At 39.1% G+C, this 18,876-nt stretch overlaps 1 protein-coding gene across 2 annotated transcripts in view; it reads right to left on the reverse strand.

Annotated features, from left to right (window-relative positions):
- The window catches only part of GALNTL6 (polypeptide N-acetylgalactosaminyltransferase like 6), a 490,185-nt gene that overhangs the window by 75,768 nt on the left and 395,541 nt on the right, over positions 1-18,876 (reverse strand). For both annotated transcript variants that reach the window (XM_054825417.1, XM_054825418.1), the window contains exons 5-6: positions 17,548-17,733; positions 11,862-12,045 (exon numbers count right to left, since the gene is read on the reverse strand). In XM_054825417.1, coding sequence (XP_054681392.1) covers positions 11,862-12,045; positions 17,548-17,733 — 370 coding nt within the window. The remainder of the gene's footprint in view (positions 1-11,861; positions 12,046-17,547; positions 17,734-18,876) is intronic.

An 18,876-nucleotide genomic window follows, 5' to 3' on the forward strand; every position in this document is an offset into this window, starting at 1 on the left:
CATCTGATCTAAACTGAGTCTCTGTAAAACTAACAGTGTGTGTGTGGAAGAGTTTCTATTACTCAGCCCAAGCATCACTAGAAATGCCCAAGCACTTCTAGTTTCACCAAGCACTGTACTGTATTTATTCTTTACATGATTACTAGGAAGATTGTGTACTTAATATTCCTCACAATAGCTAAGATTTCATCAATAATATCTTGAATAGGAAACCTGCTGAAGCCAGAAACTTGCTAATTAAACAGAAATTAAGTAGATTTAGTAGAAAAGCCAGTCAGAAGATTTCAAGGTGCAGGTAGAGAGGATGTGACATCTGCTCCTACAGATGAATGCTGCATCATAAAGAATGAGAAAGTAAAACCTTTGGAGAAAATGAAGGTATAAAAGAACAAACACCCTATGCTGGAATTGTGCGTTTGTTTATTCTACGTTCTCCCCTTCTCCCTGGGGAAGTGAGGAAAAAGTTGTAGTGTCTAAAAGACAGCAGAAGCACGACAGATTCCATCTGAGTCTGAGAGATGATATCCTGACTTGTGAGGAAAAGGAGCAGGGGGCAGCTGAGATTCTGAAATATTCCATAACCATGAAGGGTCAAGGGCTATGGCAAAATAAGTGTCGGGATTGCGTTTGCCCTTTTCACCCCTGTGATTACACTGCAGAGGTGTTGCTGTCCATGATCAGCTTTTACAAAGAGCATTTATCTTCCTCTACTGTTACCACTGGATGAAATCTATTCTGAAAGAAATTCTCATTATCGGTCCACTTTGACTTTAAAATTTTGCAACTAAATTCCAGCCTCTTCTCTTTGCTAACCTCTAAACTGCTATTAGGTTGGGGTTTTTTGTTTTGTTTTAGTTTTTTCTTTTTCCCCACCTTTTTTTCTGCTGGATGCCAGTACTGGTAATCACCCTATGGGTCAACTGTCTGAGTTCTTTGCTACAACAGATTTTTCTGTTTCTTTTAAAACCCCTCATTTCTCTAGTAACTATTAAGCTTTATTGAGGTACATAGGAATAACTTTCTACAGCTCTACTGTGTACTTGGCTCTTGGATGTGCTCATGCATCTGAAAGGATCTGTAGGTGGTTTTAAACACTTTTTTTTTCTGATTTAAAAATCTTGTCATATTTTCTTTATTAATACCTAGGCTAATATGCATAGGTCAGTGAGTTTGAAGTCACTGGCTTCATTACACACATGGAAAAACAACTTTGAACAAACTTCCCTTGAAAACTGTAGCTGTAAATGATTTTAATATCATAAGAAGAGCTTTTACAGGCTAAACACTACTTGGATTTCATTTAAACTAATATTTGAATGGGACTTTGCCCCATCAGCCAGTAGGTGGAGATGTAAGTCCAGTAATTACTGCAGAAAACAGCTATTTGGCAGTCCTGGCTACAACTGAAGGTTTGTATAATACAATTTAACTGGGGTTAGATTTCTTAATAAGCATTAGATGAGACAGATGAAATCTGTCCGCAGTTAAAGCCCATCTATCAGCCTTCCTTGCCACAGACGTTCTTACAGCCTGTGGTCAGCTGTGCCCATGGCGCTTAGGAAACTGCCATATTCAAAAAACTATTAATGAAAGCAAAAAGGTAGAAAGTTAAATAGGTGATCAAAGGACATATTTTCTAATATCTGACCATATGTTATCAAGTATTTTAAAAAAGCTCGATCATAACTCTGTTATAACACATTAAAAAAAAAGTATAAAAAATGTATAGTCTCAGTCATCCTAATATCCACATTTTGACAAGTTTTGAGTCCTTTCATGCCTACATAAATTATAAGCATGTTACTACCTTCCAGTAGATATATGAATGTTCTTAAAGTAAGACAGTCATAATACTCTGTTTTGGTATTGAAAAATTATGATTCTATTAAATTATCATTATAGGAACTCATACTGGAAATTGGTTGCAATAGTGATAATATCTTGTGATTTACGAAAAATGCAATCATGTCTCTTAACATCTCTCTGCTATAGAATAATAATAATATCCCTATTTATCTGAAATGGAAATGCAAACAATTACAGTAATAAGACAAAGTGTAAAAAATTAAGGGAATATAGTTGGACATTTATAATAATGTCTTTGTTTTGTTTATGCTGCTTGATTTAAGGTTAAATGAGGACACCCCTGAAATAATAGGTCCCATATGATTTAGCTATATCAACTAATTATATATATTGTAACCACAACTGTGGAGTCAAACAACCTATAACAAAGGACTATTCTTCTTCCCTGAAAGCCCTTCGAACAAGTCAGGAACAAACAAAGATTATGCTTTGAACAGTTTTGCTGTTTAAACTGCCATTCTGTCAAACAAGATCACTACAAAATGGGCCAGGCATTAAAGCCCACTGCAGAGCAGCGAGCTGGGGACTCGAAACGTTTCCTGTTGGCTGAGAACTTTGGAAGTTCGCTCTCCTTCAGTGCCTTCTGGGAGCCTCTTCGAAACCACCACCCTGACATCCCCAGACAGTGGTCTGAAAATACTGCTCCAAACTACTTTCTTCCCCGCTGTTTACCTTCTCCTTGGGTACTCTGAGAGGTCTTTTGCATGTTCGCAATGCTTGGAAAGGGAAAAATGTTGTTACTGTTCTCCCGCTGTGCTCCTGGCTTATCACCATCCCTTCCACTCCTGATTCACTGCACGTCCACAGGTCATTTGTACTCATGGGAAACCAGAGTGGTTATTTGCCCTAGCACAAAAAAGCCATGGAAGTTCTGCAGAATCAGCTAAACTTTCTGCTGGAGAACCAGGAGAGTGGAGGGAGCGAGTCTCTTCTCTCCTTCCAGGCACCTCATTCTCTGTAGGGGGCAAATGGACTTGTGTAATTTAATGCCTACGGTGCCTCTCCCGCACTGAAAATAACACTGACACACCAACTTGACAAAAGAAAACATCAGAGAGGTTGATTTTCAAAATAATTCACTTGAAGGGATAGTTATATGCTGTTTTGCCACAAAGGAAATAGGTATTTTTAGAAATGAGCAAAGCTGATATATGAGTCTTGTTCTCCAATAAAGAACACTGTCTTGGCAGTTTACGGAACAGCAAATGTCAACTTTTTTGAGCCTCATTTGTTCCTGGTCTCTCAAAAGATACACATAGCATTTTATAAATAAACTAGCCCAGCAAATTTGGAGTATTTATCATAATTTTCACCCCATAGGTTGCTGGAGACATTTACCTTTGCCTCTTGACAAAACTTATCTTGCAGCAAGAATAACTGTATTTTGGTTACTTACATGAAAATAAAACAGATGTTAGTATGTCTGGGGATAATTCAGAATGTGACCTTGCTTGTCTTATTTCTAAGGTCCTCACCATGTCAATACCTATACTGAACTCTCCTAATATTTTAAATAAAATCTGTGCTCTCTTTCTCACTCGAGTCTCAGATAAAAGATCTGTTTGGCAGATAATTGCCAGGGTTAATAACTGCAGAAATGTGGATGAGACATAATGACTGTCAGAGAGATGCAAAAACTGCTAAAAAGCAGATTACTAAAAAGCAATCATCACCTATAACTCAACATCAAAATGGAAATTATCTTGAGAGAGTATCTGCAAACATTGTTCTGTATCTGATTCTGTTCAGTGTGTTGCATCAAAAACCTGCATGGTGCAGCTCAGCAACCCTACTCCATGGCACTTTAAACAGGGCTTTGTGCACAACTGTACCATGAGGTCCTAAATCCTGGTCTCAGGTCTGAAAAGGGACCTGAAGAGCCAGCTGCCACTGTGTAGTAAATCTGATGCCATCTAGAGGATGGGGAGGAAATCTTGTGTACCTTATTATAAAGGTTTGCTTGTCAGGAAGCAAGATATCCAAATCTGACAAACTTTCCGGGGCCATGTGGACAAACTGTACATGCTGTATTTTTGACTGGGAAAATGGAGGAACCACCAGATGTATTGTTGGAAAGCCAGAGACTTTGCATATCTTGATTTCTGGCATGGACCAAACAGACATTCTCACAATCAGGATTTAGAACAGAGTTTGCCATTTGCACGAACCTCAAATAGAGCCCAAATAACATTGCAACAGGCTATAAAAATTGGAGGGTTAATCAGAATTCAAAAATCATAGCAAATTGGAGAAGTAAGTAAAGGCAAAAAAGACAAAATTCAAAATGTTCAGCTACGAAGTATCACACTGATCTAGGGATAATGAAGACAGATCACCCTTTTGGACATGACACTTCAAATAGATATGAAGACAAATGCCTTACCTTCAAACATGTAAAATCTGAATTACAAGAGGAGGATGATGAACACTTGGCTAGATACCAGTTCTGCAGAAAACAACATGGAAGTTACACCACAGAACAAGCCTGACTTGAATCAGCAATATCAAGGAAATATAAACAGGAACATAGCCTCTGAGACAAGCAAAGTCACCCACCTGTTCTACTAGGCAATGATAAGGCTTTGGCTGGTGCAGTATCTGCTCTCACTATGGAAAAAAAGTCCAGAGGAGAGCAAAGATAATAATAAGAGATCTAGAAACTAATGACTTATTAAAAGAGACTGAAAAAAATAAGATAATTTACTTGAAAATGAACAATGAACTGATCTGACATGAGTCCTCAAGTACTTAAAAGGTCTTCTCCCAGTGTACATAACAAAATATAAAAGGGTTAAAGCTGTGGCAAGAAAGTTTCTGACTAGATATTATAAACACAGTACCAAAACACTGGCTATATATAAATTTCTTCCCAGCTCCTTCTTTTCATGCTTCCAGCACACACTGCGTTGGTAGCTTAATTTCTTCAGAGTGGAAGCCAGAAAAATCTCTTCACCCCAGGGCTAACAGGGTCCTACACCCAGATAGCTGGACAGTCAGAATTAATTTATGTAGACAAAAAATCAAGAGGTCTATATTGGCAGGTGAAGATGCTTCTATGCCATGCTTAGTTGATCACTGCCTCTGAAAAAAGAACCATGGACATTGCGGCGAAAAGGAAGAAAAGCACTGTGATACTGTGGAGTATCTGGCAGACCCTGTAGAATAAGGGGGAAATGACACAAACATATAATCCCCCCCCAACTACTGTTATACTGGACAGACACTAAAGAGTATTAGTAAAATTGAGCCAACGAGCACGTATAGAACTTGCATCAATGTACAGATTCGAAAGCTGTTTACAGCACTGAGGGTTCTGACAAAATTAGTCACTGGGTTTAGCCTTTGTTCTCCCTTCTGTTGGAAGCAACTGTAGCACAGATAGGGGCTTCAGATAGCAGTAGGTCATTCTTTAAAAAAAACCACAAACAAACAGAAATGGAAGTGGATGCAGATGGCAATCCCAACTTTATGCTGGTAAACACTGTAAAATCTAAGAGAAGGGTGTTGGATTTCTGTTTCTTAGTACCAATAGGTGTCACCAAATTCTGCATGAAAGTTCTAGAGAAAATGGCTAGAAAATATAAAATTTAAAATAGAAATAATTATTTCAAAAGTGTGATTCTTTTTCTTCATGGAAAATTGTTCAGACATGATTTTATAATTTTGAAAGCCAAGTCATCTGTATCAATAGCATGTTGATAACATTAAATAGCTCACCTGTAATCACTGAGCAACATATCTCTGTCTTCTTCTTGGCCACCATCCCAGTCTTTTTTTATGTAAGGAAATATTAAATTTATGTCCAGAAACTACTTAGTTTTCTAATTACTGGTAGTTTTGGTGACCCACTCTATGAATCTGCCCCAGCATATGGGCATATAGACTGTCAAACTCGAAAGTTCATACTTGTGTGAAGTAGCAGGCTAACAGCTCTAGAAACATTACATTCAAGATGTTTATATTTTTATGCTAACCATGAAGCTCCAAGTGTAAAAGAAAATTGGAATTACGAGCTTCCACAGAAGCAGAAAAAAGCATAGCTACTTCAGCACTGCAGCACATTAAGGCATTATGAACAAAATTTGTTCCCTTTTGTCTTGGGAGGCATGACCCATTAGCAACATTCAAGTGAAAAGTTGTGTATCAAACCTGAAACTACCCAATTCAACTAGTACGTAGGACTCAAATAATTGCTTGAGTGATTCTTGTGAGGTTATAACAATTATATCATCAGCAGCTTTTTATCTTTGATGTGGTTTTGGTTTTTTTCCTCCGTAGAGTTATCTCTTCTGACCTGGCCTTCAGAGAAAATGTACTGGTTGTATGGAAAGTCTACACTGAAATCTGATCAAAGACAGGAGAAAATGATTGAATTCATGTGTTCACTCACAAATGGTGTGTTAGTGTCAGCATTTTTCATTGAAAAAATTCTGAGATTTTCATGGGGCCACAGGTGGACAACAGTTTGTAAAAGCTATAGTTATCTCCACTAACAGTCTTCTACAGACCATAGCTTGTCAAAACAATAAATCAAGACCTTAAATTACAGAAACTCACACTGGTTGGAGACTGCTTCTCTATAGAATAATGCCTTTGCATAAAACATTCCTGTAGCACAGTTCAAAACAGTAGATTATACTCAGGCTTTAAAAAAATAGATGATTGTTTCTGGTTGTGAGAGGTTTTATGAATATGTTTATAGGCAGAAATCAGCCATAAAAGACACAGACTATAAAGCACTGGGAGCTATAGAACAGAAATCATTGTCCAAAGCACTTTCTAAACTTCAGAAAATGATCATAAAATTGTAAAAGTACTTGTCAGATTTGAAATGTGGTCTTGGCAAAGACTGTCTTTGCACCAACATGTTGTTAAAAGTATATATAAATACTGCAAGTAAGGAGCTGCAGAAAAAGAGTATTTCTGAGAGTATGCTATATTCAAATAAAAGAGCATGCTGACAACAGTTTGCATAATAATAATATGATTTTACATATGCAAATCAACAGAAAGTGCCAGGTAATCTTCTAATCTAACACACAACTGGCTACGTTAACCTTAAGGTCGTATGTTACATCCACGGTTGAGAGTCTGTGTTGCAAGAGAAGAGAAAAATGTACTGATCACCTGATTTCATCCCTTGAGTATGTCCAAAGTTTTACCAAAAAGTACATCCATAAATGACAAATGGTGCCTATTACCGTGAGATCTCAATCCTATCATCTCTGCCAGACTCACACACAAAGTAACCTTGTGGTGGCGGGGTGATTCTATTCCTATTTTATAAATGGGAAACTGAGCACAAGAACTAAAATATCTCACCAGAGGTTACAAAGTTGCTTCTTGGCTAGCCCAGTATTTGCCAAACTATCCTTCTGGTCCTTTGCTAGAATTCTCCAGCTTCACCTCCTTTCAGTGAGGACTGGAGATGACAGTTCTACATCAGAAGGCAAACAGGCTGTCATAGAAAGGAACCCTTGGAGAGCAAGGAGCGGTCATATACCAAAAAACTACTAACTTTCCCAGATAGGTGCTAGAAGTCTCAGCATCCAGTAAGTAGCACAACACTTCTCTCATCAGTTAGCATTTCCATCTTGAGTTGCAATTCAATAGCACTGCTGTTAAGGTCTCACCTGCACCTCTCCCTCCCTCCTGTATCATAAAGTTACGCTACCATGAAACTGCTCCGAGGAGCCGTGCAGCCCTTTCCTACCCTAATTGATCTGTGCTATGTTAATCCTCTTGATTAGTTTGTGTTTTTTCCAAATAGTTTTTTGAGTTGAATTGTTGATGTTTTCTTGTCTGGTTAAAAATATGTTGCTGCTGGCATGAATGGACACTGATGCCTGTTTTCAGATCCAGCATGTGATAACATGAATTGATGTAAGTGCTTTCAGGAAATAAAGAGCAGTCATTCCCAGCAGGCTTGAGCATATCAAACCTCTGCTTTAAACTTCCACAGAGCTTTTAGCCCAGACAGACTATTAAATCATATAAACTGACATGCTGTACATCACAGTCCATTATAGTAACAAGGTTACCCTATTAGTTTAAGTGGCAATTCCTTGGGTTAGGCAAACTCCTCGAGAGACTACAGTGCTTACACCACAGAAAAAACCAGCCACAGAAGGGCATGCTTTTATGTCCCAAACCCATACGTCCCATAAGGGCATGCTCCCAAACCTCTGCCATGACAGAGAAACAAACCAGCGAGAGATAGTAAGCCAAGGTGATCCTTGCCACAAAGGAGGTAAACATCTCTGGTGCTTTCTGCCAATAGACTAGAAGAAAATTTTCCAAGTCATCTCAAATTCTGCCGAATGATCATTGACCCTGGGATCAAGACAGTGAGCACCATCATGACATGTCTGACCAGTTCCTACAATACATCAGAACACCAATTTGCTTCGTGTTGTTTACACAGCCCTGAATGCATCAGATGAAAACAGCATGAAGCCCCCCTCAGAATATATTGGGGTAGTTGTACATGAATTGCAAGAGAAAAAAATCACTACAGCCAACTGTGAGGAGCTGCAAGTGTGACAGATCAGTTGAATGCAATATAAAACTGTTGTTTCCATGGCACATGAAAAAGGGAAATCAACCAGGAGTTCACAGATTTAGTCTCTGCGTGGGAAGGCAACATTATTAGGGCTAAAGTCCAATTTCCATGCTTCTAAGGATTCACTGTATCCTGAACATCATCAACACTGATATTTCAAAAAAAATAGCTAATCTTGAAGGCTACCTGAGATCCATTTATGGAATAGTTGTTAACTTTTCCTGAACACTACAATGAGCATTCAGCAATATCAATTCACATAGGAGCTTTGGTTGAAAATACATTTTATATGGCCATAGTTTGATTCAGTAAAGCCTATGGGAAAGTTGGCGTGGCCAGTGACAAACTACACGTGAACCAAAATGATGAATTTTGTAGATGAATGCAGCTTGATCCAAACGCAGTTATAAATTTGTCATGTGACTCCCAGGTTGGTGCTAGCACATCATCTGTACCTGAATTTGACACTGGGCAGGCTGGAAGCTTCTGAGAGTGTTATACAGTCCTAAAATCATAAACATCAAGCCAAATCTTGGTGTAAAGCTACTCATCATGAACAACTGCAGAGGGTCTGAGAACAGGTAAATCAGAAAGAGCTGAGATGTGGAATGAAGCTCCAAGTTCTGTCACAACGAAGGGTGGACACGCTGCCTGAGCGGCACTGCAGGTCTATGAACAATAAAACATGCCCACACTCACACCGCAAATGGATGAGAATGTCCAGACTCTTCACAAGAGGGATTTTGAACTGAAAGACTGTGCCTAGGTAGATGGTGTCCAACAGGAGAATGCCTGTCAAACATTAACCATTGTAGAGTATGGTTTAAATTAAAAAAAAAAGAGGGGGAGAAATTAATTCCAGAAACACTAGAGTTCAGGAAGCTCTGCACTACTGTCACACCAAAGGCCTACCTGACAACACTTCAACTCTGCTGACGTCTGCTGCAGCAACATTTTGATCATGTGCAGATGGAAAGCAAATGTATCATTCAGATAATACAATGACTGCTCTTAAGTTTTCTGTAGTTTGATCTAGTTTTATGTACATTATTTCTTAGGCTGATGTGACCTTTTCTGCTTAACACACATACTGAGCTGGCATTTTAAGTGAGGGGAAAAAACTCATCAGCGCAATTTTTGGATCATGTACCCATTATTTGCTGGTGTTTTACTAAAAATGCTGGCAATTTTCCAGTTCATTAAGGATCACCTCAGATCTGATGCTGTTGGCAAGAAATAAAGCTATTAGGATACCAATAGCAAAATATTTAACCAAAAAAAAAAAAAAATCCCTACTGCTTACAAAATAGTAACATAGTAATTATGATGTTGGCTGAAGCCATTTCTAGTTTTAGTCTGTATGCACCTAAAGGAAAACTGTTCTGTTTCTTTCATTCAATAGAAGCTGTCTTGGTCAATTAAGTTACTGATATCTAAAATGGCTTGTGACGTTTACCGTATTTCTTGTAAGCAAGGTATTAAAAGCTTGAGGCATCAACAGAGAATGCCCTAGGAGTAAAGCAATACTGACTTTGAATTAGAAAATAATTCCTCCCCTAAGCAAAATTAATACTGATTATTTAAACACTTCTATACCCTTGCCATTCTAGGCAGAGGGTACTTTTGAGCAAAGATACTGTCCTAGCTCAGCCAGCCTTCAATCCTGCTGCCGTGTGTGGGGACGGACATGGTGGTTCCATGTGCAGTTCTGCTTTTCCACCTGCAGCACTCTGATGCCGATCCTGTGATGGGGAAAATAAAGCAAGACTCTCACTGATTTGTCTAAGAACCACAAAGTGGTGCCTTCCACCTTTGTGGAGAGATGACGACTCAGATTACAAGAGATTTAGAAGTCGCATTGTCCTGTATGTTGCTCCTTGCGAAGCCATTTAGCTGTATGCCTTATGAATGCATGCAGAGAAAGGTGGAGGTGGGTATCAACTGGTGCCATGCTGATCATAACAACAGATCATGCAAAACTACATCTGTTCTGTACTGCACAAAGCCTTGTCTGTTCTAGAAAGCTTCCTACGAATGCCTCCTCTTCAGGCCATCTGAAAGATGCCTATGACACACTGCAAACGTGTGAAACGGCTGATAAGCAACCCCGTAGCTACACTGGCGATATAGAAGTTTTACTTATACAAAAACTTTGAAAGCTGAACCAAATTATACGATGTGCTAGGTGACTCTCAGTAAGTGGCAAGAAATTGCAGCTGCTCAGAGGACCAGGAAGACTTCTGGAAAAGCAACGGAAGCTCTAGCAACTCCAGAGTGTTATGTGATTGCACTAGCTGCACCTGTGTTATGGAGTGGTCACGTTGGCAGCTGATGGAAAGTACTTCATCAGCACTTACACCAATGCAAGATGAAGACTGATGGGCCTAGGCAGAGATAAGTAAAAAGGAACAAGCAGAATAATGAAAATAAGCCCACCAAATGCTGCAATTACCCTGTACAGAGCTGGTCATTCCCTGGATATAAGGGTCAACTTCTGCATGAATCAGATCCATTAATTCAAAGTAGTGCAAAGTCTGGGCCAGAGACACAAGTTTTCTGTTGCTATTGTTTCCAGGTTTTGTTTTGGGGAGTGGAAAATGCTGAGCTTTTAAACTGCCAAAACCCACAGCATGGAGTTTCAGCCAGGGCTACTGACAACACCAGAGCTAGTCCTGCTGCCAGCCCTGCTAGGATGCGTGCTGAGAGACCTGGAGACCTTGCCACACTAAACCATGTCTGTCTGTCTGATGCAGATTAATTCCAGCTGATCCTTACACAAGACTAATTAAAAGAAAAGCAAAAAGGATCTACCTTTGTGAAGAGTAGAATATCATTCTTATGAATGAGCTGATAACCACAATATTAGGGTCAGAGGCTGGCTTATCAACAATTACTTACAAATCAGCTTCACACTGTTCAGGTTTGACAGCCCTGTGTTTAAGTTATAGCAATACATATACAGTAGCATTATCACCAGTCATAAACAAAGCATCTGCTGGCAGAATGTAGACTCAGCTATTGATGCATGTATTGCATCAATCTCCAGCAAAGAAAACATTAAACTAAAGTCTGTTCAGGAGGTGCTCTGTGGAATAAACAGAATAACTGTAGTCACATTCACTCCTTGTCCAACGCCAATACCTTCTCTTAACTAAAGCACGTGCCTGTTTCTTTTATGCACAACCACTGGGCCAGAAAAGATCGGGAAGGTTTGTGTTTCCAGGCACCGCTCGTGAATTCTGCAACTTGTTGCCCTGATCTTTTTCCCAGTTTTGAGGTTTTATAAAACTGCATAGAAGTTGTTTGTTTCTATTACCTTTCATTAGTACCAAGTGGCCTACATGGAAATTTCTGGGCTTGGATTCTTCTGCTACAGTTACCATCTTTCCTTGTTCTGCTTCATGTTCCCACTCTCCCCTTTATCGCTACTTACTCAAAGGGGTCGCTGGGATCAGCTCTCTGGAGCTCTGGAGGAATCGGTATTCTTTTGTAGTACATTTCCCAGTCAAAAGCTCCTCGCATGGCATCCCCCGCCTGTGCCTCGTAGCCAAAGTGATTGTGGTCAATGACATCGATCATAGGACACACGATGGTTTTGTGGTTTAGTGCAATCTGGTCTGAAAAATGAAAGTAGAAAATAGGAAACGGCATGTCTAGTCAAGCCATCTATCATATTACTGCAAAGTGAATCCCACAGGTTTTCTGATGTTTGAAGATTGCTTGCTTTGTTCCCTATGGCCCCCAAATAATTTCATTTTTCAAATCTGTATCAAGCCTTTATCTAAAGTGGACTTAATGCAGTTGGGCAATGATTAGAAGCATTTACAGTTCTTTAAAGGGAGGCATATCCCTGTGAGACCCGCAGGAGTCCAGCCATCTATATCTCTGTCACTTTGCTACTCTGAGCTGTCCCCAATCTGTCAGCTACGGAACAAGCCAGCAAGCAAAATGTAAAAATACTCCTTCAGCTGTGGGGAGTGTGTATGGCAAGCTCCTGCGAGAGAGATTTGTGTTCCCAAATGTGAATCTCAGCTCTTGCAACCATTCAGCCGCTGTTCCTGTGGCTCTAGTGTGCATCAGCTTTGAGATCAAATGCTACAAATTAAAGGCAAACTCCAACACGAGGAACAAAACAGGGCTTGTGTCCTTTTTTTATTCCGAACTTTGAGATATAAAGAAGGCTCCACAGTATTATTCTTACTCACCTGTTTTCTAAAGAAAAGAGTTTCTTTTTGCTTTAAAAAAAAAAAATTAGAACTATAAGGCTAAATCAAATTCTCATCTCCAGTTTAAGGGCAGGGTGGGCCTGAGTCTGCTCCTCAGAAAAGAGAGAAAAGTAAAGAAGATATTCCAGCTGCAAGAATTAGGCAGAAGAATAATGGTTTGAAATGAGGAAGTACAGGGAAAATTTGTAGCTATGTTGGCATGAAAGGACAGTAGAAAAACTATGAACCCTTAAAAAACCCAAAATCTCAAAATTCCAAGTATAATAAAGCTTTTTCTCCAAATGGTATCCCAGATTCTCTACAAAATGTAATACATTGTAGGGCCTATGTGGAAAACTTGTTTTTTGTTGTTAAGGACTAGATTTCACTGGTGCTGGATAACGCCCTAAAAAATCAGAGGGCTGAGAGTGGAACGAACACTTAGATAAGAAGGCAGGTAATACTGGTGTAATGATTAATAATACATATTCTGCTTCCTTGCTTCTAAAGGATTGAATTTAAGAAAAAAAGATTATGTTAGCAAAACATCTTTAGTTTTCATATTTATTCTCAGTTGTTTAGAGATTGTCTAAATGGGGGAACAATGCTGACTGCTAGTAGAGAAATTAATGTGCCTGGAAGTTCAGCAGGTTTTTACATCCTTATCCTTTAATAGTGAAAATAATTTAAAGCACAGGCTCTCACAAAATTCTAGGAAACTCATCTCAGACATAATGGCTGCATTACTGTTGCTATTGCCAAATATAATTACATTCACTGGTATACTGTGTAGCGTTATCTGTAATCATTATGTAAAGTCATTTTTACATAATCTCTTTCCTGTGATGGTCCTGCTAATAGTTATAGGGCTTATAATAATCTGTCTCTGATCCCCTCCCTTCTAAATTGATCGGAGGAGAGAAACTAAATGGGATTGATTTGGCTGGAGCAGGTCAAAGGTAGACTCATAATACATTAGCATCCTTCTCTTGATCTTTAAAAACCGCTGCCTTTAAATAGACTGAAGGATTGCAGATCTCGAAGTCACATGCAGAGATAGTCAGGGAGAAAATTATTTGAGCAATGCTCAAACTCAATTCCAGTTTTCATTTCTGCAACTCTGCAAGAATTTTGCAAGTAAGATGATGCTTACCTGCCTGTTCTTGTGTGTCTATCTGCAGAACTTACTTCTCAGCCCCAAAAATGTTTTAGAGATGATGAGGAACCACAGGAAGATCTTGACTTTTGAAGAAACCAGGGTGTTTGTAGTGGTGCACACCAAAAGGCAGAGTAATCAAACTTGCAGCCTCAATGTTTCTTTCAGTATGCCTAAAATAATGAATTTTGCATACATACTTCTTAGGCTTAAATGCAGCCCCACTACAAATTTAGGACACAGAAAAAAGGGCTGTAGGGCTTGCTTATATTTCACAAGAGTGCTAGTATCATGGCTTTACAGAAGTGAACGTGCTGCTGCTTTTGCCAGCCACTGCTCTTTATCCCACCTGCTCCTAAGGCCAGACACTGAAAGCCACAGCTGAAATGCTTTACCATTTCTTTTCCATCGCCTTTACTCATCATCCTCACACAAATTCCTACTGGTCTGAAAATTTCCATGCATTATTTCAACACATATGTGCTGCAGATAAAGGGAAGAACAGACAGATAAGCATCACTGTAGATGTAAAAATCGTGTAGATTTGAGGGAAAGCCTGGGAACAAGAGGCAACATTGCTCAGAACTTTCTCCCTAGCAATTTTTAGGAATATATACACACTTATTTGAATTCAGCACTGTTAGCATCAAGCTGAGTGTGCATACATGGCAATAAGCAGAAGTTTTCAATATTGGATAAGTCACTCTCAAAAAAGTAGGTTTTATCTTTATAAGAAAGATGCACCCCTTTAATTTCAAGTGCTTGTTTCAAATTGGCTGGTTAAAGTAACAACTGCAAATTGCACATTGCAAATACACTTATTTTCCTACTTATATATGTGATTACAGATGGTGACGTTTGAGTGGCTCAGCAAGTTATCTCTTATTATCTGAGCTGTCATAAGTACTTGTGTTCTCAGCCTTCCCCACTGGCAAGTAATGCATCATATAAATGTGGAGATGGACAGCTACAGCTAGCAGGTGTCTTGACAACTTACTAAGCATGATCTAATCATAATGTAATTTTAAGTCTTGGTCAGGAAAAAAACTTTTGTCAAACTTAGCTCTGAAAGCCTATGGCACTACTGATCTATTATCCACCTCGCCTTTCTTACTGCTCCCACAGCAAGATCAACAGAAGGACCTGCACCTGGTTTGCTGCTCAGTTTCTTACCTTAAACCTGCAATAACTGCAACTTCACACTACATGAGACTCAACTACAGCAGCTGGAGCCCAAGTCACATCTTGCCTTCTGCTGACTTTATACTACTGAGGAGTGATAACAAACAGCTGTGTTTGCCAACATTTTTACATGACTACAGCTGCCTGCTCAGTGAACATCAGGCAAAACTCTCTGAGATCTCAGAGTGGCTTCTCTCAGTTTAGAAACCCATTTAAGCTAAACAAATAAACTAAATAAAGCTTAAAGAAAGTAAAGAAAAGCCATCTTGCACCTGTTTTTTAAGAAAACAGAACAAAGGACTGTAACCGAAAACAACTATGGCTCAGTGCCACAAAGCAATTCAGGTACCTAACAAGTACTGCAATAACTCAGTTTTCCTTTGGTCTAAAAAGTGATTCCTTTCATCTAAAAGTCAATTCTGAAAATATGTTAGATGCCTAAATAACTTTGAGAACAGTCTTTAAGTGATCACTCTTTTCCCACTCCCCATGCTCTAACTTGCAAGGTCTCATTTTAAAAAAAGAATGGTTTTGGACAGTGGAAACAACTGCTCCTCTCAGCAAAGACTAGTAGTGTGCACTCCAGAGCAGGGCTCTTGTTGAAGACTTTTCACTATATATGGCAGATACAATCAGACCTAAATTAGGGAAGATTCAAAGCAATAAATACCCAATATAACATCTGTTTCGGTTTCCTTGAATAACATTCAACCACACACAGTGCTGAATCACAAGATAGATCTTTATATAAATACTTGCAAAAATATATTAACTATTATTAGTAGCCAGGTGTCATCTGATTTCAGTATAGTAAATATTTGCCGCCTGATGGTTATGAGAAAATTCTCTCATCCCTTTTGGAAAACAGGGCAAAGGGCATCCTTAAATATACTAGCTGTGTGTTCATTCTCTATTTATCTGGTCTCATGTAAAGCTCTACTTTTTCTTTCAAAATAAAGCCTATTGATCCTGGGCTCCAGCGTTCCTCAAGATTAATTTCTAGATCCTCTGGCAGGTTAGCTAAGGGTATTTCTACTACATGTGGAACAAGAAAGATCTCATTCCACTTGAGAACTGGGACTTGGTCCCTGATGAAGCTTCTCTCATCTTCCCAATTTTCTCACTTGAGGCTGAGGGTTGCGATCATCAGTTCAATACCCAACTGCAACCTAACTGCAGTTATGAATCCTTTGTGACCATTCTACTCATTTTTCAGTTTTTATTGGGTGAAATCCAGCTAGATGTACCTTCATTTCAGGCAAGAAAGCAAGAAAAGGAACTGATATTACAACTTGCAATTTTCCCATGTCTAAGTTAGCAAAATAGAAGGGTTATTTTCATTTACAGTAAAGATTTCAGAGGACAAGAGTGAGAATCTTCTTAAAATTTCATCATTAGGGGCAATGTATTATGCACAGTGGGGCAAAACCAGAAAATAGAGGAAAGGTAGAATACTCCAGAGTGTTTAACGGCCACTTGATGGGGCTGCTTGTGGAAGGCTTGTTGAAACTTGTATTTCCCTCTGCTTCTTTATGCCATTTGGGCTTTACATGAAGACATGGAGGTTATTTTTAACATGCTGATGTTGTGATTAAGGGCAAAGTGGTAACAAGGGGATAGACTGTATGTGTAATCTGATTGGAAGCTAGAAAGGAAGTAGATTTAGTATTTTGTACATTATCTTGTTGCCGAGCCTAAGAAAAACTAGTCACTAGTATTTTTTTTTTTTCTCTCAAGTGATAGGTCATTAGCAGAACAGCATCTCTTCTTGGCTGCAAATGCCTTATCAAGCTTATTGTGTGGCCAAACCAGTCCTAGCAACAAAATTCAAGAAACAATAACCATTAATTGGTGAAACCCTATCCTGTCAAGTACTTATGACATAGTCTTTTAATTAATACAAATTTCTTTAATAGTAAACTCAGAAATTTTCTTTGGTTTTGCTAGCAAAAAAGCACTCTGCAAAGCATATACACTTTGCATGTAATCAAGTGTGTAGAAAAGGGGACGTTGTTTCCTGAAGTGAAACCCTAGACTACGACAATTGATTCTTTCCATTCCTTTGACTAATGGAGCTTTGCCGGCTGCAGCTGGAATCCAGCAAAGCAGTCAATAGCAAATCATTCTTTCTGAGCTTCCTATTGTGAATGCAGTTGTTACTGGATTTAACTCTGAGGTCTTGGATACATTTACAGCAAAAACTGTTTTAATGGAACGTGGAAGACTAGGAAGGAGTACAATACCTGCATAACAAAAGTTTTCAGGTTATAGTAAGGGCATAGCATAATAGTAGATTTAGTAGTGTGTTAAATGGTAGTAATAATAAAACAAATCATAACTCTTATAGGCCAAAGTGATACTTCAAAATTTTATCAGTTCTTTAGTCACAAGAACCATAAAATGGAGCTGCTTGCATTTCTCTAAGTTCTCTCTCATATTGACTCTTCAGACACTGCAGCACAGCTCCAAACACTTCCATACAGTGTATGTCCTGTTTATTGCGGGACATGGCTCTGATTGCTTACGCTATGCTGTATGCTCTGATTTTAATGGCTGATGAACACTCATACACTTACTAAGCAAGGGAGGCAGCCAATTCACGTTGACTTCGCAATGGGAATCCAGAAATGTCAAGACTTCTCCTCTAGCCAGCGAGGCTCCTAGCAGTCTGGTCCGAATGAGCCCTTCTCGTTTCTTGGTACGTACAATCCTCACTTTGGCAAAACGGACCATGTATTCCTCCAGCTTCTCTTTTAAATGTTCTAGAAAGAAGGGCAAAAAAAGCGTCAGTGGTGCCAGGCCTGGAGGAGCCAACAGAAGGACAGGTTGGCATACAACCTGCCAGCAGCTTATCTACTTCCATCCCTTGTCACTTCAAGTCCTCCAAAATCTGCCACAAATCCTCTCTGAGGCGGTTCGAAAAGTGCAAATGTTCTCTGTTTTATCACACAGACGAAGACACTGACACTCCGGACCTTTTACTGCAGTTGCTACTGGCAACCTGCCATCCACAATATAATCATGGCCAAAACAACTGCAGGATATTCATCCATCCTCTGGTTCCTGCAGCCCAAGGCCAGATAAACATTCTGGCATGCTGTTTTATAAACAGTGTCCTTTCCAGGTGGGTTTCCTATATCAACTAATTATGAAGAGCTATGCTTGGAAAGCAGTTTTTAAAAAGTAAGCATTAAACTAGCAGGATGAGATTGTTTTTGTAATGGGAAGGGAAACAGACATGAAGGAAGATCTTAATAGTTGGATACCAGCGTGAAGCAAATGGACAGCTGACTTTCTAATAAAAAAATTAAGCTGCAAATGTAGAGCACTTGATAGGTTCTCTTATCTGCATAACCTGGCTCTGTTTGTATCACAAAACAGCACCTTTGGGAACTTTTTTCTTCTGACTAGAAACACACAGTAAAAATCATAACATCCTCCCCAACAAAAACCACTCTACAGTTTTGCCTCTTCCTAAATACGTCTACAACAGAAATACTGATCTTTTGTCTCTAACACCTCAGCTTGTCTGACTCATTACCTTGTAAAAATCTGATAATTTCATTTGGCAGGGAAAGAGGGAGAGAAAAACTTAGTCTCCAGTAATTAAAACTGGTGATAAGCCACATTTAGTGATGCAAGCTATGCCTCACTGAAATGGGTTTGCCAGGTTATGATTGCTTCTTATATCAGCTACTAATTCTTTGGACTTGTGTGGTCAGTACAGGCCTCGATCCAGACCTTGCATCATTAGAGATTGCAAAAAGTTTGCTATGGACTACCTGAAAGGACTATCATTTAGCAGTACCCTTGAGCGTATAAGGCTGACACACAGATTAAAGGCAACAAGAAACAAGTCACAGTGCAGAGAGTGCAGAATCTTGTGTGAAAATAAAAATCAAGCT

The sequence above is a fragment of the Grus americana genome, chromosome 4 (genome assembly GCF_028858705.1).
Source record: "Grus americana isolate bGruAme1 chromosome 4, bGruAme1.mat, whole genome shotgun sequence".
Classification (NCBI taxonomy): domain Eukaryota; kingdom Metazoa; phylum Chordata; class Aves; order Gruiformes; family Gruidae; genus Grus; species Grus americana.